The sequence below is a fragment of the Dromaius novaehollandiae genome, chromosome 9 (assembly GCF_036370855.1).
Source record: "Dromaius novaehollandiae isolate bDroNov1 chromosome 9, bDroNov1.hap1, whole genome shotgun sequence".
Lineage (NCBI taxonomy): Eukaryota > Metazoa > Chordata > Aves > Casuariiformes > Dromaiidae > Dromaius > Dromaius novaehollandiae.
The window spans coordinates 29,564,948-29,587,607 of record NC_088106.1 but is presented as its reverse complement, the minus strand read 5'-3'; the positions used below and the strand labels follow the sequence as shown (position 1 = coordinate 29,587,607).

Sequence of the window (22,660 nt, the reverse complement as noted above, 5' to 3'; positions counted from 1 at the left end):
TGGTGAAGGCAAGCTGACGCGGAGCCAAAGGTTCCCAGCCGGAGAGCAGAGCCCGGCACTGGGTTTTTGCCGGGGCGGGGGGGCATTACTGTACTCTGGTGTCCCCAGGGAGAGAAAAGACAGGGAAGAGGCAGAGCGAGGGCCGCGCCGCTGCCGGAGGGGATGGTGCATTGGGAGCGCACACGCTGGGGAATCAGTCGGTGCACCAGCGACCAGCAAGGGTTGCACGGCCCTCCTGGAAAGGAGCGTTACGCAGGGCAACGGAGGAGAAAGCCCTGCTTGCCTCCCAGGTCCATCCTGGGAAATACACTATTTGCACAAGACCCAGCCCCTCCTCTCTCCTTACATCTGTTTTTACAGTGAAGCTGCTAAGTAGGTAGAGACATGTTGAGACGGAGGGAGAGGCAGAGGAAAGGTCTCCCCCAGGCTACCCCCGGCTTCGCACCACACTGCAGATCAGCTCCAGCTCCAGGCAGCGGAGCTGGTAAGAGCAGGATTGTCACCTCTCTTGCTCTAATGCCAGCATGAGCCATAACTTTAGTAAAACAGGGTTTGCTTAATGCTGCAGCGACAGCCACCCAGCCGGTGCCAGCTTCCCTCGGCGCGGCAGGCAGCGGGTCTCCCAGCACCACAACTCCTCCTCGCACTGCTTTGCCCCCGGCCGAGACAGCCACGCTTGCAGAAACACGGCAGCCGTCCACAAGCGACGGGCTCAGCACAGGCCAGCGGGAGATTTCAGCTGCATTTGGGAAGAGTGGCCGAGCCGGGCAGCGTGCAGATCCCGCTCCGCCAGGCCTTTCCCATCGGCCGTAAGGAGCAGGCTAGGAGCGGCACGGCACCGGCGAGATGCTGCTGGCACCAGGCAAAGCGCGCAGCCACCAGCCCTGCTTTCGAAGGGGTGAACGCAACCAGCTCCGCTCAGAGCTGCCCAGCAAGGCTGGGAAAGCACAGCGCTCGCACGCTCCGCTCTCACCTCGTGCTCCCTACCCAGCGCTGCGGACCCCGGCGCTACCCCGCCAGCCCGAGCTATGGGTCCCTGAGGCTGCCCCATCCCGCAGGCTGGGGAGAAGGCGGAGAGAGATCTGCAACGCCCGCAGGAGATGTCTCCCTGGACCCAACTGCTAGCCAGCAGCTCCCTGGCGCCAGACCCGAACCAGCCCACGAACCGCTTGGGCAGGGCTTCAGCTGAGCCCCTGAGCCCGATTTCCAGGTGAAGCCAGACTGACTCCCCAAAAGACACTGTCTGCCACGCTCCAACGCGGCCCCCCAGGCCTACAGCAAAAGAAGACCACCAGGCACCAAGAAACCACTGCGTCTAAAGTAACAAAAACGGCCGTTTTCTCTGCTGCCAAGGGAAAGCCAGAAGATTTCCAAATGAAAGGAGCAGCCCTGGGAGCACTTCCTTCCCCCACAGCAACCAAGAAGTGCGGCACAGCAGCAAAATCCCATTATTTAGCCACTTCAGAGAGGCAAAGATGCTTTTAATATGCAATTGCACCTTGGAAACATAAAGCCACCACATTAAATAACAAAGCAATTGACCGCTGCGTACCCTTGCTTGGCTATCAATAACTGGGGATCGCTGGCATAATTATTCCAGGGCGTCTCTGCGACTCTCCTAACATACTGATGCTTTAAAAAAAAAAAAACCTCCAGCTGCACCTGACATTTTGTGCCTATTAAAATTCATCATTCTGCTGAATGAAAATCATTTTTAGCAAACCTAGGTAGTAATGAAACTTTTAATTAGTAATTCAGCGTTGGGCGGGAAAAAAGGGTATGGGAGAAAGGGTAAGAGAAATTGAGATTATCTCAAAAAGAGAGCTTTGGTTGAGGGAGAAGATGTAGCTGTGTGTTTCTTATGCACCAGGGTCCACTTCCAGTGCCTTGCTCAGAGATTAGGCCTCACGGCTCACATTAACATTAATGGGAGTAGAACAGCTAAACGGCAGAAAAAAAATGCTACAATGGAAATACATCCGTGTTATTGTTTACCAAATGCAACACATGCAGGATGGAGCAGATGATATTTAACATGCTGCTAAACCGGACGCGTCCCTCGGGGCCGGCTGCTCAGTCGGTGTAAATCGGCACGGTTGCACTGCAGTCAGTGGGGCGACAGTGATTTATATCAGCCACAGGTTTGGCCACGTTAAAATTTAAGCAATGTGTGTGACAGAGCAAGCGCTTGTATGACAGGTGAGGGGAGAGCTTTGCATCCTGGGCTTGGCTGAGCTGGGTTCTGGGCCCAGCGCTGCCGCTCTGTTATTTCCACAGCCTTTCCCAGCTCATTTAGACGCAGCCATGCGACAGCCGAGCCAGGGAAGGGTTGTTTATTTTTTCCCCTTGGGGAGCCTGCGCTTTCCCCAGGGTCACGGCGGCCGGCTCAGCTCTCCTGATGTGACCGCAAACAGAGCTCTTCCCTGGCTGCCTCTATCAAAAATTAGACGGCAGGACCCGAACCAAGAGTTGAAGCACAGCTGGATGATTCGGGCTGAGCCAGGTTACGGCACGGCTCTGCCAGCTGATCCCAAAGGCCCGGGCGTGAGAACCCATGCAAAACAGAGCGGAGAGGAGGGCTTTGATCTCAGCCTCTCAGGGCTGGTGTGACATAAACAGCAATAAAAAGGCCACATTTGCGAGATGAAAAGTCATCCTGTAATGGAAGGTGTTATTAGCATCAGCATCCGCCGTACGGGAATGAACGTCTCGTTTGCTATGTGAGCAGCATACTGGCTCGCGGCGCGGTCTCCCTTTCAAAGCTCCTGGAAATCGGGCAGCCCGGCAGAATCATAAATACTCATCAGATACCGACACGCTACGCACATGAAACGCCTTTGATCAACTGTATGAGCCGTGCAACGAAACTGCGTCTGCTGCTCCTGAAAGAGGAGCCCCAGGCGGTGCGGGAGCAAGGCCCGGCTCAGAGCGGGCAGGGAAGAGGGATGCACGCGGCGACGGAGCCCCAGCCCGCACGCAGAGCGCTGGGCGAGCGGAGCAAAGCAATCGCCGTGTCTCTAATTGTTCACACAAGCTCTCCCCAGGCACCAGCCCTTCCAGTGCCCTTTCCCTGGGGAACTCAATTGTCAACGAAGTGCGGTTTCGGCTGAAGCGGGGAGGATAATTTGACAGCCACAATTAGCTCAAATGGGGCTTTGATTCCCCGATGGGAGGCCATCCAGTAGTTAAGAGTTAAAACATGCTTGCTGTGTTAACTCTGCTCCCCCACCAGGTGTGGGAAACACAAAGCTCACTAATTGCCAAAGGCATTACAAAAGAAGGAAAAAAAGATAGCACAGAGTTTTGGCCATCCGCAAGGAACCAGGTATGGGATGCAGCTGCCACGGTGGATACCTAGACCTTCCTGTTCGCTTGGGTATGGCCCGCAGCCCACGTGGAAACGGAGTACCCGGGAGGTCATTCTGCCGGAATATATACTCCTCACATTGATCTCACTCAGCATAGTTTTATGTACACAAGCTTGCAAATAATCTCCCTCTGAGCAGGGGAAAAATCTCATCCAATCTTTTTGCAAAGGTGAGCTGCAAACGTGGTGGAACCATGGTGGCTTCTCCATCACTTGTGGAAATGCTGCCTTGCCCCCAGCCACACATGCTGAACTCACCTCGGAAATCACACAAGACCCCAGTGCCTCTTTCAGCTCGTTACAAACACAGCAATTTGTCCTGGCAGAAGCGTATTCCCAGGCCTGTCCTCCTGCTGGGAACGCTGGCACCTCGCCAAGGGCAGGTGGCTTGGCCAGCAGGATATGAGCCACCTGCGGCAAAGCTGGAGGTGGACGGCACTGCAGCACGGGCCAAGAACGTACCGCTGCGTCCTCCCAGGCTTCTCTCACCGCACCACCAACAGCGGCACGAGAAGCGGCCTTCGCACAGCACACAAGCAGAGCAATCCTTCAGTGGCCCCCAGAAGCACTGCTTCAAGCCTTGTCGTGGTTTCCTCGCTGTCCTTTCGGGCATCCGTTGGAGGACGGAATGGCAGGAGAGTCCTTGCGCCCCGTCCCAATCCACGCAACAGCTGACACCACCCGTGCATTAGGGTCTGTGACACGTCTTGCCCTCATCCAAGGTGTGGGTTTGCCTGGCATTAACCCCAGCTAATGAATCGAGCGACTAGAGCCTGGATCAAAGACCAACGTGCAGTTCTCTGTCTGCAGGAGAACAACATTTGCCGTGAACCAGAGGAAGGCCCAGGAGGCAGCGAGTGTTCAATGATCAACTCTTGTCCTAGCTGGAGGGGCGATCTCCCACTCTCAGAGACTACAGCATCTGCTTGACCCCCATATGGCAGGCTGCACTATCACACTGATAGCCAGAGCATAACAGGTGGCCCTTTCTCTAAAATATTTTGGGTGGGGCCTATAAAGCCCATGAAAGTACTTTAGCAAAAGCATGGAGAAAAACAAAAGGACTTGCACATGTTTCGAGCCTGCTTCTCTGTGGAAGTCCCTGAAGAGCACCAGTCTGCATTTCTGACACGAGACTCTCCAGGCAACTTGCTCCTTAAACATACTACTTGGCATGGTCTGTATTTCATGCTGTCAGTCCCACTCAGTACTAATTAGCATTGATAATTGCAGTGATGTTGACCATAATTTTCCTGCCCTCTTTCCCCACCTTCAAACAAGGGTTCAATTGCTTAATGAGACCCCAGAGGATAATCAAGACAAAGGAGCAAATCCACCCCTGGTGTAACTGCAGGTTTCAGCAAAGTTGCTCCTGAGGAGAAAGTGCCCTGAAGAAGTCAGATCGGGGCAATGTGTGTGCGAGACAGAACGGGATAAGACAGAGAAGAAAATGGAAACATACAGTCTGGGATGAGGAACTACAGAGGCTTATTTACTTGGGGCGCTGGGAAAAGTTGACTCAAATGAATTTTTAAAGTGAAAGCGTAAACTGCATTAATCTCCTTAAGACTTATCTCGAATGAACGCAGCCTTAAGTAGATTTTGCCTAATCCACTTTCATGTCAACCCTGAAAGGGTGCATCCATTTTGGGAACAAGAGTAGTTCAGCTAATCCACTTAAAATTCACATTGCTGGTTTGTTCAGATTAACCTCTTTGAGCATTTCTGTGTAAAGATGAGCCAGGAGATCTCAACCCAAATCCCCACTCTGCCACTGACCAAGCAGTCCAACCCACAGTCATCTCCCCTACCAGTGCCATGGGTTTCTCTTCCCTTGTCTGTGTTGTTATGGACTTTGGACCTGGCAACACCCCCAGAACACCTCTTAGAGCAGTCATACACCCGGGGAGCGTGTACCCGAGGTCAGCATGCAGAGCACGGCAGCCTAGCAGCAGCCTCGCTTCCTAGAAAGCGTGCGTGGCGGGTGCACAGCAGAAAAAAAGGAAGGTGACCATCTCCTCTGGTGATGGTGCCCTTGGGATAATCTTTGCAGGCTGTTACGAGTGGGCTGCCTGGGTTTTGGAGAGGGCGGGGACACGAGCCAAAGTTTAGAGGATTTCCATAGAAATGCCCAAGAGAGCTCACAGCAGGAGGAGCTAAGCTGTCTAGGCGATGAAAAGTCCTGCCAGCATCCCTGAAGGCCTGGAAAGGCACAGATGAGAGACACTGCGCTTTCCAAAGGCAGGCTTATTCCCCTCCCTGGCACAGCTGTGTTTCTTTGATGAAAAACAATAGAGCCAGCCTGCAGGAAGGGCAAAGCCATTTCCTTTCTGGGAGGAAAGGTTCAAAATACCAAGCTGCATTGGGACAGCATCTTTCAAGCAAAGGACTACAATTACCGCTCCAAACAGAGACAGCCATGTCGCACTGCTGGAGAAGCAAGGCTGTAGATGGAAAACTGAGCACGCAGGAGGTGGTACAGGACAAGTGTATCCTCTTGATCACCTGCACCAGAATCAGGCACTTACAGCAGTCAATAAGGGCCCTTCTAGGCTAGAGTTGTAGAGTTGCCCAACAAAACATGACAACATGAATAGCCATCCAAGACCCCGAAGGCCCTGCTGGTGACTCCCTGGCAGTACTGGCAGTGGCCAACACGCAGGGGACCCCATTGCTGCTCTACTACCAACCCATGCCAGCCACTGCACCACTACAGCCACACCATGCCCACAGCGAGGCACATCCAGTGTTCATAAGCTGGGGTTCAGAGAAAGAGAAGGCAGAAGAAAGCCCTTTCTGAGACACTTAGAGATGTAACAAGGAGTAAGAAGATGAAATTAAGGAAGAGAAACTTATGCTGGATATGAGGACACCCCTTATGAATTAGACTATGCAATGAACTTTCCTGGGACATGATCAAGCACTCGGCATGGTGGACAAACTGCTGAGAGACAGAGAAGGCTAACATCATAGATCCTTACAGTCCCCAAAACACATGAACCTGGTTCTTGTCTCACACGGTTCAACCCAGGAGAAGACTGCTGGGGTTGCACAGCTGACACAGACTTCATGGGCCTTCCCCTTTCCACCTGCTCCTCCCACCACGCAGAGGAGAGAAGGTCCTCTCTTCCACCTTCCTTCTTTCCTCACTTCCCTTCGTGATCCTAGCTGGTTACGCTCCTTCCAGAGCGGCCAGCCTTGCCTGAGCCTCTCTCTATCACAAGCCTGGCTCAGGGCACGCTAGTAGGCAGGCAGCGGAATGGGAACGGAGCCCAGCTCCAGTCAGGGTCCAACAAAAAAGGCAGGACTCTCTGTACAGACACGAACTGGCAGACATCTGCCAAGACATAGATGTAGAGCCAAAACCCGAGGGCATTAAAAATGGGAGAGCGCAACAAGACATAAAATTAAAAGCCCTATCACGCTCTCCAAACCCCCAGATCACTTTTCCAGGCCCTTTTCCAGGTCAATTTTGCCACCAAAATAACGTCTTTCACAGCACCATTTTGGCAAGGCACTCACAAAGCCTCTAGGCTAACAGTAGTCACAGCATTACCACTGCACCAGAAATCAGGCGATAGGCAGGCAGGCAGGCAAGAGAAGGAGCACGTGAGGAGAGAGATGTGGCCTCACCTGCCTCCTCACACCTTTCTCCTGCAGCCCACAACACTAACGCCAACAGCAAACCTTCATACACTGCTTCTCATCAGCAGATCTCAAAGCACTCAGCGCAAGCGATAGCATCACTGTGGAGTTGTGTTAGAGGGGAGGAAACCAAAGCAGAGGGGGAGGAAGGACTCACCTCAGACCACCAACCAGCCTGCAGCAGAAGCTCGTCTCCTACACCCAGCTCAGCACAAACGCAGCACTGGCACCTCCCAGAAACATGTCTTGGAGGAGCTTGACCTCAGCTGGGGCAGGGCAGAGCCACTCGCACAGGTGGAGGAGATAAGACGGGCGGGGAGCAGTGTGGAAACCAGGCATGAGGAGGGGAAACGACTTGCTAAGGGAGTGTCATCTGCCTGGTTGGGGGTGTGCAGATGGTCCCTTTTCCCTGTTGTTGCTCGGGGAGTTTCTAATGCTGAACTCTCTTTCAAAAGCCAGAGGAGCTTTATTGCGAATTGCCTGAGAAGGTCTCCTTCAGTCTCTTTGAAAATAATTTGGAAGGCAACCAAGTTATAATTAGATCAGCATCCATCTTGGCAGGATCTTTCATAAAAGAAGCACCAAATCAGATTATGACATGTACATTAAATAACCTCCTGTGGTCTCCTAGTACAGTGAGGACTTTAAAGGAGAACCGGATATGCAAGACCTGGATGAATGCAAGAGTCAGTCTGAACTCCAGGCTTTCTGTTTGCAGTCTAACTAGATGTAACGTGAACTACAGAGATATGGTGGGGAGAGGATGGGTGGCCTTGGAGCCAAGATACATTTGAGAGAGCTTGCAAATCTGCTGCAAGGCCTGTAAATCCACTTCTTGTGTTAGAAACCAATTGATTTCTTTTTAAAGTTAAATTTGATGTTTAAGAATAATGATTTCCAAATGAACATATAGTGGTTCAAATATATTGGCAGGTTTTATGGATTAGAGGTAAAAGACTTAATACAGACCCTAAGAAATGCAAATGTGCATGTCCTCATCACAAATCAACAGTGCTCATGGTGAGTCATTACCAAAAAAAAAGGAAAACCCTGAGTCTATGAGGCCCAATTTTCTATTCCACTCCACATGCCTGCCTCTGCCAGCTGCAGCATTCCCGCGGCATCCCCAGCGCCCTCCAGCAGGAAAACTGCTTTCTCTTCCCCGTCAGCCTCCTGCCCACGGTTTGCCCAGGCGCCCGGGGACATCCTCAGCAGGGATGTGGCCAGCTTTTCTAACTAGATCTCTGCAAACCAAAGCAACCCTTGCCTCCCTCCTCGCCCAAACCACCAACTCTTCTCCCCGGCCGCAGAGAGCGCAGAGCTCCTTAAGGCAGCAAAGGAGGAGAAGGCAACCAAACCCGGGGATGGGGAGGATGGGGGAAACAACAACCCTGTTTTCTCCTAGGGAAAACAGCGAGTACATTAAAAGCACCAAAAGCTGACAGGCTCAGAAATAATGGTCTGAGTTTGCTTTTATTTAAAAACTGGCTGCCTGCTGTTTTCATTGCAAGCCCCACTCTGACTTGCAGCAACATTTAAAATTAAATATACATAAGTGCTTTCAAAGAACTGTTAATTTGAAGGTCATTAAATGGCACAGAATATATATATTTTTTTATAAGAAGGCACATAATAATGCTATTAATACGTGCTCCTCTTCCACATTCAAAAGCTCGCTCTTGCCTCAGATGCGTGAGTGACTGCCTTTACCTTAGCTTCCAACGGCACGACATCTCATTTTAATTACTGCTATTGGGAAAGCTGCCTCCTCCCTTCGGCGCGTGCCGCAGCCCTCCCTGCATATGGTATATAAAAAGGCAAATTCCAGAGGGGAAAAACACACCTGAATTGCCCATGGATTTTTGGGGGGGTGGAAGGGAGCCGGGCAGCAGGGGTGGCCCCAGGGGGTGCAGAAGCACGGGGGCAATTTAAAACCACACGGCAAATACCCAGCGTGGACCTGGCTGTCTCGCCCACCGGCTCCCAGCTCAAGCCCCTAAGGTGGGCTGAGCTCAGAGTTACATTTTTGTAGCAAGAAGCCGCACCTGGATGTAACGCGCCCGCAAGAGGAGCCGCTCCCTTTGCGGACGCTGCAGGCGCCGGCTCTGTGGGCCCCACCGCGTAACCCATTCCCGCTGCGCTTCTCCTCTGCACGCCGCGTTTTACCTCCTCACCCTCCCGCCTTGTCTCCGCACCGCCGCTCCATCGCACCAGGCCCCCGAGGGCTCCCGGAGCTGCGAGTTACGGCTTTATATTGCGCGGTGCAATTGTAAACAGCCATTTAACAACCACCGCTCCATCTGTCCACAGCTGCGAGGGAAATCTCAGCACCTCTCCGAGCCACTCGCAACAAGTTTTATTTATCCCCCCCAGCTCCCTCTCGCCAAAGCAATCAGCGCAGGAACCTCGGGAAAGCTGCGGCTGCTGGATGGCTCCCGCTCGAGCGCTGCCTCCCCCTCGCTGGCCTCCCTTTACGAGATAAATTGCTTAAAGTATGGGCAGGCAGCAGCCTCCGAGCAAATCTGCTACACGCAAAAGAAAAAAAAAAAAGAAAAGAGAAAGCCAACACACACACACACACACACACACACACACACACACAAAATACACCACACCCCAAAAAAGACACAAAAAGACTGAGGTTTCGCAGTTGCCATAGAAATGTAGAAAAGAAGCTGACAATTGGAAAGCATTTCGTAGAGGAAAAGGACGTGATCGGGAGCGAGCGAGTGCAAGATGGATGCAGGCAGAGAGAAGAGAGTGAGGCAGGACAGACGAGCAGCTCGATGAGGAGACGGATGCACAACATCAGCACGAGAAGCAGCCACAGAAACAAGGTGCAGAGCCGGCTTCAGCCGTGGGAACTAGTGGTGCCACGGGCAAGAAGGGAAACTCAAAAGTACGGCTTGAAGAGCAGCTAGCGTGCAGTAAATCACTGCCTGGACAGGGCGATTCATGGGCAGAGCTTGGAGGGCAGGAGTAGGCCTGGGGGATCCACCAGATAAGAAGCACCTTGCAGCCCCATGGCCAGGCAGAACCGAGCCCTGCATTAACCCACCCCACGTGAGACAGCTGAACCACCGCCAAGCCCAGGAGGAAAAGCCTGCAGGGAGATCCGCTTCACTCTCATTGAAAATGCTCTTCATTTCCTTTTATTTCTGGGCAAACCAAAACATTGGGAAACAATCTTCATTTCTGAGCAGTCCCCTCTGCTTTGGGATTAAAAAAAGGGAACTATAGTGCCGAAAACAATATGGATCAGGAGATGACATTGAAATGGCAGCTTCTGTTTTTAGACGGTATTAATGGTTTCATTTTTGTCCCTCTTTTTTTTTTTTTTTTTTTTTTTTTTGTTCTTTCCTCACTGAAACATTTTGGCAGATTCCCTCTGAGGTTGCAGAGCATTCAGCTCACCCAAATCTGCATTTGCCCTTGGTCCAAAAAAAACCCAGCTGATGTTCTAACCTGAGACGCCTGCCAAGATCCCAAGCACTGATTGCAGTTCCTGCCCCATCTCTGCAAAAGGCAGAAGTTGGAGCTTCTCAACGCTCTATCGCATCTTCAACAAAAAAACTTCTTAAGCAACTTACACAACGGAAGGACGCTCCACCCTTGCTCCGGGAAGATAAATATGCAGCCAAGAACAAAATGAACCTGCTCAAGAAGGAGCCAGGCAGGACTCGTGTAGACCGCTCTACTGAACATGAGGCTTTCTCCTCGCAGGCTCCAACGAAGGAAGAAAAGGGCCAGTCCAAGGAAGGAGAAATAAGCTATCCTGCGCTGTAAAACCTGTGAGGCAGGGCTAATGCTTTTAGCATTTCAGTCACTATCGGACAGAAATGCTTCACGGGTTGGAAAATATATTTTCACTGAAAGCAAGAGTCCTAAAAGAACAAAATGCTCCAGTGGAAAGTCTCCTGAATTTTGTATATTTTTTTCAATAAAAGCAAAGACCAACGGAGCACATTTTGCATTTTTCTGCTTGTTTTCCATTATCAAATCAGAAAATTGAAAGCACTTGGTGAAATCTTCCATTTCGGGTGACAAGCCTTTTACTGGAAAAGTAAAACAAAGTGCCTCAAACAAAAAAAAAAACATTGGCTCTGCTTATTTTCCTTTAAAAGAAAAATCTTTTTTGGCAAAAAATTCCTTTCTAGGACTAAGAATTGCAACTTTTGGTGCTGTTGCCCACAGGCTGTCCTACCACGTCCTCAGGACTGTGCTGCCCTTTGCAATTTTGCTTTCCCAGGTCTCTGGTACCAACAAGGGCCTCGAGGCATGCTAAGCAGGAGGGGAGAAGCACACAGCACCCATTGGGGTGATCTCCCAGCAGATCTGGAGGCTGTTGGACATTCGTCCAAGTGTCCCATGCGTGCATGGAGGTTGCTGGCGAGGCTGCAGGAAAGCTGCTGTCATTTGGACCAAGGCTGCAACATTCATGACTTCAGGGCAAGATCTCCAGGGCAGAGGCAAAGACTTTCCTGACTATTAGCCTGAGCTGGTGGTACCAGGGATGCTTCAGGCCCTAATATTTGCATCACAGCTATATATTTCTCCATTTTTGAAGAATGGTAAAGAAATGCCCGACATCTCTGAAGGCAAGAGACCAGGTGGCCCACAGCGGCCCTCCTTCGGATTACCATCTTGACACCAACCCGCTTGCCAATGACAGCTCAGCACTGCAGGGATTTATTTTGGGCCGTCTTCAGCCACCTCTCTCAGACCTGGGCACCAGCGCTCTGCTGCACTGCTCTTGCTGCATGACCATGGAGAAGACATCTCCTGGCTCCTCCAACACCTCCACGGCTGCTTGCGAGAGCTGGCGGGGCCCAGCGCAAGGCAGTGGACCATATCCTGGGGCGCTGTGCCAGTGAACCCAGAAGAAGGCAGTGATGCCGTCCTCACCGTGAGGGCTGGCTAGAGGACGTGGGCTAGGGCAAGGGTGAGGGCTGCGCTGAGTTAACTGTTGGCAGGGTACAACGAGGTTTTGGAAGCAGGCCTGAAAATTTTGAGAGGTCAGGATGGACCCTTCTGTTCTCTGAGTTTTGTAAATATGGCACTGTTCCCAGCCAAAAATCTCTCCCTGATCCTTAACGGCCATCCTGGTGCCCAGACTTCCCACATTCGCACCCGCAACACAACTTTCTCCCCTGCCCCGGAAACCTGTCTGCACAGCCGCCAGCTACCGCCCCTGTGCAGGGGCGGGGGGACAAAGGGCCCCGTCCCCAGGGAAAAGTAGCCGAGGAAGCCCAAAGCTGCAAGATCACGCTTAGGAGACATTTTCGAAAGCTGCCTGGCCAAGCAAATGCCACATCTGGGAATGCCCAGCCGTCATATCATGCCGGCACCCCCAGGCAAAATGGGGCGAGGCGCCAGGCATGGCTGCGGGGCCAGCTGCCTTTCAGGTGCTTTCCTCGGCCGGATAACCAGCAGCAGGGTAGGCATAAAAGCACAGTTTTGATATTTAGCCTGTGTCACTGTCATTCCTTTTTTTTTAAACGCCTTTAGCGTCTTTCTAATAAAAGAGAAATCATAAAAAAAACCCCACAAAGGATCCCTCACTGACAGCGAATATCAATGTGGCAACGCGGTGCATTAGTATGCATACTGCCCGCTCTCTCCGCTTGCTGGATTTGGTGCGACGACATCCAGGAATACAGATGTTGGCTGCGAGCATCCCGAGAGGTATGAGCGATCGCCTATCAGACAGGACCAGGAGCAGTCCCTGCCGTTGTAAACAAGGGGGGGTTTCTCTGCCTCTTTCTCTGGGGGGGGGTCGGTGATTTGCAACAAGCTCATTTCTGCATCTTCTCAGTTCCTGCTCTTCGGCAGGACAGCGAGCAATTTCCCTTAGGCAACTGACACCATTTTGAGGTCGAAGGACCCGGACGTGCTCTCCCAAGCACGGAGAGGTGCGAGCTCGGCCGAGCGGGGCCAACGGTCGGAGCACCTTGGAGCGGCGGTTGCTCCCCGGCGCCCCGCTCCAGGCGGCATCCCTGCAGCGGAGCAGGATGCAAGGTTTCCAACACACGTGCGCGATGCCAGGCTACCGAGCTAGGGCTGGGAGGCACCAAGCTGCCAAAACGTCTTAAGACAGCGACCGCCCGGCGCTCGGGCTTGGCAGCAGCTCAGCACACGCTGGGCGGGAGCCGGCGAGGCTCCTCCAGCTCGCTGAGCCAAGGTGCCGCGGCCGACAGCAGGCCATCAAACCCCGTCCCTCCGCCACACGAGTGCCGTTCGCCGACAACTGCCGTGCCTGCAAGAGCGCGGTGATGGATCATTATAACTCGCACACAATGATCTAAGTAAAAGCCTTATTAAGAGTTCATTCATTTTATAAACTCTACGCATAGTCCATAGAGGGAAGTTAGATTGCCCAGTCTTACAATATTCTCTGTAAACACTGACATGCTTCTAGTAATTTTAACTAGATCGGTTTGCAAGGACACCAGCAGTGGAACAAAAAATCAAATTAAACACGGGGAAATATTCACTGGAAGAGGCTTTAAAGAAGTGAGCAGAAAAATACAGAAGAGAAGGATGGATGGATAGAGAGGTCATGAAACAAATGGACCTACCTCTGAAGCCATGAAACCTAAGTCTGTAATTTAATATCAAAATCCTTAGGTCCACAAGATGGGAAAAAGTTCGCCATAGCCATCTTCTGCGGATCACTGAGGCTCTGGAGGACTTATCAGTCTGTTTTCCAGAGCATCTCTCCTTCTTCTCCAGCGGCCTCCGCAGTCAACAACCCAGTATCAACCACACTGCGTCTCCTCGAGTCCCAGCCCATACAGCATCCGCGCTGACTGGTCCTTTGCTTCCTCCTCCCCGTTTGCAAAATGCTGAGCGTTTGCTTTGCTTGGTTGGTTGGCTTTTCCCTGTTATTTCCCACTCTCTCCGGTGCAGTGGATCCAGACAGAAATCAAAGCCATCCGCTTCTCCCTCCCCACCACCCCAGATCCCCTAGAGGGTTTGGAACTGACTGTTCATTCACGTCAGGGTCGGTTGTGATTTTCTGTTATGGACAAGCAGTGAGTCCACAGGAAGTTGACAACGTACACACGCGCACAAGCGCACACACACACACGGGAACACCTTTCTCTGTTTTCCATGATGGATTTTTTTTCCTTTTTGCAAAAAAATGCAAGCAAAAGAAAAACAAGGTTTTCTATTGAAGGTACATCTCTTCTTCAATATGAAGACATTAACTGGATTGATTCGGATCCCCCATGCAGTGGTCAGTGAAGTCCTTTGGTAGTTGACAGAACGACATCTGGATATGACAGTAGGTAGCTGTGGAGACTTCTGAAGACACTTCCACACAGTTCATGAGCAGAGAAAAGGACCAGGGTGAGGCAGGAAGGGCCGGGGGGAGGGAAGGAGAGCAAAAGAAGAAAAAAAAGGAACATCGTTGCTGAAGGTGGTTTCTCTGGACTGGAAACTCAATTCTTGTGCCTCTCCCTTCCCCAACAGCCCCTTCTTCCTTATCAGTTTTGACTACTGCTCACTGGTGGTGGGATTGCAGTCTGGTTTCTAGGGATTGGGGTTTTTTCCCCAACACATATTGGTTTGTCTTCATTGCATGTTTTTTTTTAAATATATGATTTGTACATATTTATATGTATTTATATGCTGTTCCCCATGACATTGGTAAGTGTGCTTCTGTTGGCGAGAAATGGAAGTCACCAGTTAGAAATGAGTCCCAGGTATCTCCTTTGTCTGCAGTTACAGTTCTCAGACAACGATTCAACCTCTCCAAACGTTTCACTGCTTCTTCCGTCAGTTCCTCCCCTCCCACCTCCAACCCTCCATTGCTCCCCTCCCCGTCCCCTCCCCATCAAATCAGAGACGTCATGCCATTGAGGTCGGAGACTGACTCATCTGTACTCTCATAGACTGGACGCTGTTCAGAATCTTCTTCTGGTGTCCAGCTAAAGTTACCCCTATTCTCAGGAGATCTCTGGAGGAGAAAAAAAAAAGAAGAAAAAAGAAAAAAGTCAATGGACAGTTCAGTTTTGGTGTATTTGTTTTGCTGTCTCTAAGAAACATGCATGATGTAAATTCAGAGGTGCTGGCTTGTTCCTCTCAACAGAGGAAGAAAACAGTCTGAAAATTTTCCATTTGAGAGCAATGAACCCAAAGCACAGTCCCAGTGAGGAGCCCAGGGAGCACTGGAGTGGATGAGGAGGGTGGAGACGAGCTGAACATTCGCCCCAAACCACAAGCACACCCCGAGCCAAACTCCATGGTGCTCCTGCTACCTTGGGCTCTTTGCACACCTCCTTTATTTGCAGCCATCCCCTTCTAGCTACTGAAACAGGAGGGACAACACATACTTTCTCTCTCATCCCATCTCAACCCTGAAGCACTGAACCATCTCATGGCAGCAAAAGGCTTTTGATGGCCTGTCTCACTTCCAACTATGACCAAGAGATGCCGTGCCAGAGATGGTGTGTGTGTGTGGGGGGGGGCTGTGTGACCACATCAAACTTACTCTGACGTCATCTGGGCAACGAGCTGGAGGGAGGTGAAGCCAGCTGTCAAGAAGTTATCTCTGTACTGGCTCATTTTAATGGCGCTTAGCCAATCTTCTACTGAGGTAAAGGCAGTGAAATCAGGGATGGAGCGGTCTAAGAGTGGCTGAGAAGGCCTGAAACGCAACAGAGAAGCACCAGGGTTAGGCTGCTTTGGCAGTGACTGCAGATACCACCAGCACTGGCCCTGAAGCACTCGCTCCTGAGGAGAGGTGGTTCCGATGGGCTACCACGCATGAGAACAGCCGCTACAGCCACTGCAGGAACCAGTACAGCAATATTTTGGGTACCTGGCCCCAACCTGAGTCCCCCTTCCACCTCCAACACTCCTTGAATTCACCGTCTTCTGACCTCTCATTCTTGCCCTCACTCCCAGACCGCAGGAAGACAGCGAGACTGGGAGTCGTGGACCCAGCGGCATCCCAGAGAGCATCTGCACTAGCGGGCAGCTGCCTCCTGCCGAGGGAGGCGCTGGGGACGGGCTGCCAACAGGACAGATCCTTCGAAAAGGCACGGCAGCACCGCTGTGGTCCAGACACGCTTCCTAGAGATGGTCTGGATGATACCATGAAGGCAAGAGTCTTCCTAAGGAATTTAAATTGGCCACTGAGATGCTCATGCATGACAAAGACAGGATTCTTTACATTCCTGGTATCTGTTTTCCAAAGTTAAAAGGAAAAAGCAGCTCTCCGGCCCCAAGGAAGGCCAACCTGTTGGGAATACTGCTCTGCCCAAGAGCATTTTACAACCCCATATATTGCAATTCAGCCCCTCTGACATTCGGAGCAGTGCCTACATTTTACCCCGCTCACACAAATAGGGTGGTGTTCACTGCTTCAGAGCATCTGCGTGAACAGACCTATACACCTGGAGAAGGGCAGCTTCTCCGTGGTGTGGACACACCGTTTGGGGGATGCTCTCCTCCACGCTCCAGCTCAGCGAGCTCTGGGGACCGAGATGCGAGCGGAACAGATACTGCGCCATGTGCCTCTGCGGTCACACGCCATAAAGAATCAATAGCAGAGAATTACTGCTGTTGCTAGACTGCAAACTACATGTTCTTTGTCTGACTGTCAGGTAGAGCAAAGACAGAAATCCCACGCAACTGGGGAACGATTTATGAATTTATGTTCTTCCCACCAGCAACACGATCAGCTCAGAGAGCCTTTGCCCGTGACTAGGGATGCCGACGGGAGCTCCCCAGCCCCAGCCGGGACCTCGGCCTCACCCACGCGGGTGCTCAGGGACTCACACAGCGGTGATGGTAGCCACAGTTTTGAGGCTCGCCGGGTTGCGGATCATTTTATCGAGGGTGTTGACTATCTCGGTGAAACGAGGCCGGGTGTTGCGGTCTTTCTGCCAGCAGTCCAGCATCAGCTGGTGCAGAGCAGCCGGACAGTCCATGGGGGGCGGCAGCCGGTAATCCTGCTCGATGGCGTTGATAACCTGCGGGCCAACGGGGCGACAGGGCCACGGATGAGCAGGACGGACACGCTTCGGACGTCTGAGCCAGCCCGCGGAAGCTTGGCACCCACAGGGAAGAACAGCCCCGAGCGACCCGAGCACGCGACCCCGAGCACACCCGGGCCCACGCACCCGGCACAACGGGGGGCCGGACACCCCCGGCGTCTTTCTCCCCGGAGCTGATTTATCCCTGCGGGCAGAGGTGCTACACGCGGCGACGCTGCGGGCCGGGAGAGCGGTTGCCAGCCCGCTTGATCGTGAGCAAAGGGAGCAGGAGGAGCCGCGCGCGGCTCTGCCGGCGCCGGGGCGCGCCGAGGTTAATCGCAGCTCTGATGCTCCGCGAGCAGTGCAGTTCCTCGCCGTGGCGAGCCGCCGCTCGTTAGCTCGGCTGAGCACATCAGAGTACAGGAGTCCGACTACCAAAGCTCCTTCCCCGCTCGAAAACCCTCTGAACATTTTCAAAGGCCTTCTAGGCTCCTGAAGTCCAATTACCAGCCCACTGGCTTTTCTTCCCCCTTTCCTTGCGTCTATCCCTTCCCTCGCCAGCCTTTTTCATCTCAGAAACCGCTGAGCGCTGCAGCAGCTCCAGGAAGGAGCAGCCGGCTCCGGAGCAGCTGGGAGAGCTGACGCCCGCGGCGCGACGACCCCATCCGAAACCGCCCGCGCGGGGGCAGAGCCGAGGAGCAACCGCCGGGCGGGCAACCAAGCCCCCGGCAACGCGCGCCCGCACCGCCGCAGCACCGCCGCCCGGCTCGGCCCACTCACGTCTTGGTTGGACATGTCCCAGTACGGCCTCTCGCCGAAGGACATCACCTCCCACATGACGATGCCGTAGCTCCAGACGTCGCTGGCCGAGGTGAACTTGCGGTAAGCGATGGCCTCCGGGGCTGTCCACCTCACGGGGATCTTCCCACCCTGGAGAGGAAGGATGGGCAGGTCAGCCCCCAGCCTCGAAGCCTAGCTGGGAGCGACGGGGATTTTCCTCCCTTTCTCGGTTCACTGAGCAGCTGCCCGCACCTCTTGGCGATGCGGCTGCGAGGAGCCGAACAACCAAACCCTTTTTAGTGAATAAATGAGTGAATAAATGGCTCCCTTGGTAGAGCATCCCAAGCCAAGCCAGGGCCACCGGGAGCCACCCCGCGCTCCTGCCTTGGGTCCCTGCGGAGCGACCGCTCCTTCAGCTTGGACAGGGCCAGCACCCTCCTGCTGCCCCGCAACGTGGGCAAGGAGAGACGCCGACTCTCGAGCAAAAATCCGGCAGGCAGTACACATGTAGCCAGCAGCCGGATTCGACAGTCTTCTCTAAGGACTGAAAATTAGAAAATGTCAATACAGCTATTTGTTAACTGGGGCTGGAGGTAAATTGGGGCAGAAAGAGCATTTATTCAGCTCTGTCTCAGAAGGGTTTCCCCTATTTATCTTCAACTTCTCTTAACGCTGTAGCAATCTCTTCTCCATTCTTCCACTGTGGTTTATAGTTTTGGGATGAGAAGAGGGGGCAGGAGTGAAAAACATCTCCTTGAATTCATCTAGTACCTACATAGCAGGGTTTATCTAAACGAAATGAAACGGTTTCTCTAAAGGGCAGAAACCCAGGGACTGCCGCCAAAGCGCAGAGCCCGGCACGCGCCCGCAGCTGGACGAGGGCGCGCGGGGCTCCTTCCCCATTCGCGAGGGCAGGGCCCGCGCCGAGGCTGGACCCCTCGGGAAGTGCCGGCGCACAGCAAACGCAGCAGGCATCGCAGCAGCCCAGACCGACTCCTCGAGTGAAACGGTTGAACCCTCTCCTGCAAACTACACTAATAATGTCAGATGTTAATGCTAATGAACGTGTGCACGGACGTGCATGCACGTGCATTTAAAAGGCGTTTGCATTTCGTGCTGAGCCTCTGGAGGTGCTCTCGTCTCCCCGAGCCCGAGAGCGGCCGGCAGACATGGGTGCCTGCTTGCCCCTCCGTGCAGGCGAGCAGGACCCGTGGGGCAGGCTACGGCACTCGGCCCTGGGCAACCCTGGCCGCCCCAGCCGCTTGGCACGACCAGGCATGCAGAGCCTCCCGTCTCCGGGCCCCTTCCCAAGGGAGACGACAAGGAAGGGTTGACAAGGGTTACCTGACACTTGTGTGACTGCTGGCCGTGACAGCACTCGCCTTGGATAAGGAGCTGCAGGTATCCTCAGCTGTGAGCCTTGGCTTGAGCTTTACTTAGATGATACCTGCTTTGCGCTGACGGCTTTGGCTTTGCCAGGGCCTGCGGGACAAAGCACTCTGGCCCCCACAAACCACCCTGCTATGGGCCACCATGCTCCTCGGGGGCAGTGAAGAAGGAGAAGCAGAGCAGCGGCTTGCTGGGTGCTCAGCAGCTCGCGGGGCGCATGTCCTTGCCCTCCAGGCCCTGCTCAAGGCAGCAAGCGTGGCACACTCGAGCACGAATGGAGGATGCACCCAACCTCTCCCTTCTCTCACCTCTGCAAATCATCACAAACCATCGCAGTAAAACACGTGCGAGAGGTCGAAGCCCCAAAGGGAGCGTCTCCTCCCCTTCCCTGTCCTCATCCGGTGACGTGGCCAGCACAACCACAGACAAGGTTGTCACATGCAGATGAGACATCACGGGAAACTGCCTCTTTAGAAAGGATGGGGGGCGAGCACCGAGTCTCCTTAAAGGTCACAAACAGGCTCTGGGTCACCAGCCACCACCTGCCCCCCACTCACATCCCGCCGGTCAGGACAGGGATGGCTCCTCAGCCCCAGCTCCGCAACCCTCCCCGCGCGGCGAGCTTGGGGCTGCGCTGGCAGGGACACGGCCTCCGCAGAGAAGTGGCAAGAGCAGCCGAACTCCTTCTTGGCAAAGCCCAATCCCGTCCTCTTTGTGTGATCGAGGTAATAGCAAAAAAAAAAAAAAAAAAAAAAAAAAAAAAAAAAAAAAAAAAAAAAAAAAGGGGCAAGGGATGAAGGAAAGAAACAAAGAAATGGGCAATATTGACTCGGGGCAGAATTGCATTGTAAATCGTTTAGCGCAATTGTTTTCCATAGCCTTTCCAATGAAGCGTCAGCTGCTCTTTAAGGATGAATGGCAAAAATTTGATTTGAATAACTACAAATGGAGAAATTAACTGCTAGGTTGTTTTTCCTGCCTTTTCCCCAGAGCTAAAAACCTGCTGTGGGAGGCAGAGTGATGTAATCGCAGGCAGAGCATCATTTCCCAGCTGCTGAGAAGATCTATTATGGCCTAAATTAAATATAAACACAGATGAGATAATCTCTTTTATCTCTAAAGGTGGCGAAAGGCTACTTCATGCCTTTTCTCAGCAGCTACCGCTGGGCACTTTAAACAAGGAAAATGCCATTCTTCTGCTGAAGAGCTACTGCAGGCAGCACAGGCTTGGGCAGGGAGCGCTGCCGTTCCCACGGAGCGGGAGAGGACCAGGCCCTGGCCACAAGCCCACAAGTTTGGTTTACACCAGCTCCAGTGTAAACAGATCTTTGCACAAATGCAAATCTTTGCACAAATGCACGAATTTTTGATTCCTTTACTTCAGTTTGATGAAAGCCAAACAGTGCTCATCTGCTCAGGGATCCCATCATAAATCACGTTATGTGCAGCAGCTCCGACTCCACGCGGTGGCCTGAGCCACCTGGCCAGAGGGGCCGGATCCAGCCCAGGCACCTGGCCAAGAGCAGGCCCTGCCCGGGAAGGTGGCCAGGAGAAACTGCTTGTGCAGGAGCTGCTCTAGGAGGCCTCTCCTTGCTCCCTCACCCAACTCACACCTCTCCCCACCACTCTGAGGTCCCCGATGACATGGAGCCAGCCCCTACGGTCACTGCTTGGGAAACATCAGCTCACTTCATCCATCACTGAGAAACCCCAGACCTAGAAAACCCAGATTTCACGCTGCTCTCCTCAATCAGTGAGATGTGGACCTGCTTCGTCGCTCAGCTGGAACCTGCGAGCCTTTTTTTAGCACTACCAATAGAAGATGTGGTCTCTTCATCCTCCTTCTCCAAGGCATGGCCCAGCCATGCTTTTCACTGCTGTATTATGAATTGTTTATAAAGAGTTAAGAAGGTTATTAGCTCTTTTAATAAATGATTAACCAATTACGGAGTCCACCAGGTCAACAGCTTGCTTATAAGCTTCTCCTGGGTTCATCCACGTCAGCTACAGCCTCTGCGGCCTGCTTGCGTGGGTTTATAACGTTCTCATACTGCCTAGTAATCTCCTAGTGACCCCACCTCAACTACTTTTACAGGTAGAGTTAGGAAAAAGTGGGATGCGTTTGTCAGAGTGGTAATGAATAGCACAATCGCACCACCACGTTTCGTCATCTCCAGGTGGACGCGAGCGGTTCCCAGGCCCCCCGGTCGGGAGGCAGAGGGATCCTGCCGGAGCGGGAGCGGGTCGTGCCGCCCCTGGGCTGCAGGCAGCAGCAGGACGGTCAGACCTCCCGGGGCTGCGGAAGAGGCAACAGGCAGCAGAGAGGGGCTGGGATTATCTGCAAACGAGTTAATTAAACAGTGGCTGGGGAGCAGCGGCACTTCGATTAGACTTGTCTCTTTAATTAATGCCTGGAACAAATTTCCAGCAGAGAAAAATAAACCAGAACTGGAGTGCTGTGGGAATGGCAGTTAAAACACTCTAGCTATATGGTCAAGAAAGCCATTTATTGCCCTCTGCCTCCTGTAGCCCTCTTCCAGGTCTCCGTTGCAGGGACTCTTTCTCACATTTGGAAACCAGCCAAGGGCAGAAAGGAGCTTTGCGGAGGAGGGAGACAGGAAACTCAGAAAGGGACAAGGGGAAAGGAGAAGAGGATGATGGAGGAAGAAAGGAATGAGAACAAGGAAAATAAGAGTGCCAGCCTTCGCAAGCAGAGTGCAATGCAGGCATGGAAGATCCTGCACAAGTCAAACCTCTGTCATTTTTAGTGAACTGGCCTCAACAAGAGGCTCACAGGTGTACTGCTCCGGGATAAGACTGGTACATACCAACGAGCTGGTGTAGGTGGGATCAGATGTATCATCTTGCAGGTAGCGCGAGAGGCCGAAGTCTGACACTTTGCACACCAGGTTACTGTTAACCAGGATGTTCCTGGCAGCCAGATCACGGTGAACATAATTCATCTCTGCAAGGTATTTCATCCCGGCAGCAATTCCTCTGAGCATCCCCACCAGCTGGATTACTGTGAATTGCCCATCGTTTTGCTGTGAGCAGAAAGAGCAGGCACCAGGGTCAGTGAAAGCCATCTGAAACCATTACGGCCAGGTCTTTCTGGACAGGAACGGGCACAGAGATGTTGTCTTGTGGACCCCATCGCTCCCCCATCCCATCTCCAAGAAGCAGAGCTCCTCCAAAGCAGGGCTTCTCCTCCAGCCTGGCCACCCCAAGCCCACCGCCAGCACCCCCAAGCTCGGCCCACCACGGCATCTCTGCTCCGCCACCTGGACAGTGGGTACCTGGGAGCTTCTGATATTTTTCGGGCCATGATTATTCTTTTTCCAAATCCCTCCCTGCCTTTTCCACTCGCTTGCAGGAAAACCAGCACCCCAACACCCCGTGCTCCCTGCAAGGCTGAGGGATCCCTACACCGAGGGAGTCTCCATGGAGCAGAACCGATGACCTATTTTTCTATCTTTCTGAGCAGCCGATGTGC

General features: G+C 52.9%; 1 protein-coding gene across 2 annotated transcripts in view; it reads right to left on the bottom strand.

The window, feature by feature from the left end:
- EPHB1 (EPH receptor B1) overlaps positions 1-22,660 on the bottom strand; it is a 119,963-nt gene that overhangs the window by 740 nt on the left and 96,563 nt on the right. Inside the window, exons 12-16 of one of the 2 annotated variants that reach the window (XM_064517076.1) lie at positions 21,996-22,211; positions 17,779-17,928; positions 16,802-16,995; positions 15,510-15,665; positions 13,591-14,975 (exon numbers count right to left, since the gene is read on the bottom strand). In XM_064517076.1, the coding sequence (XP_064373146.1) occupies positions 14,867-14,975; positions 15,510-15,665; positions 16,802-16,995; positions 17,779-17,928; positions 21,996-22,211 (825 nt within the window). In that variant the 3' untranslated portion in view covers positions 13,591-14,866. The remainder of the gene's footprint in view (positions 1-13,590; positions 14,976-15,509; positions 15,666-16,801; positions 16,996-17,778; positions 17,929-21,995; positions 22,212-22,660) is intronic. The other variant, XM_064517077.1, reaches the window with a different exon arrangement.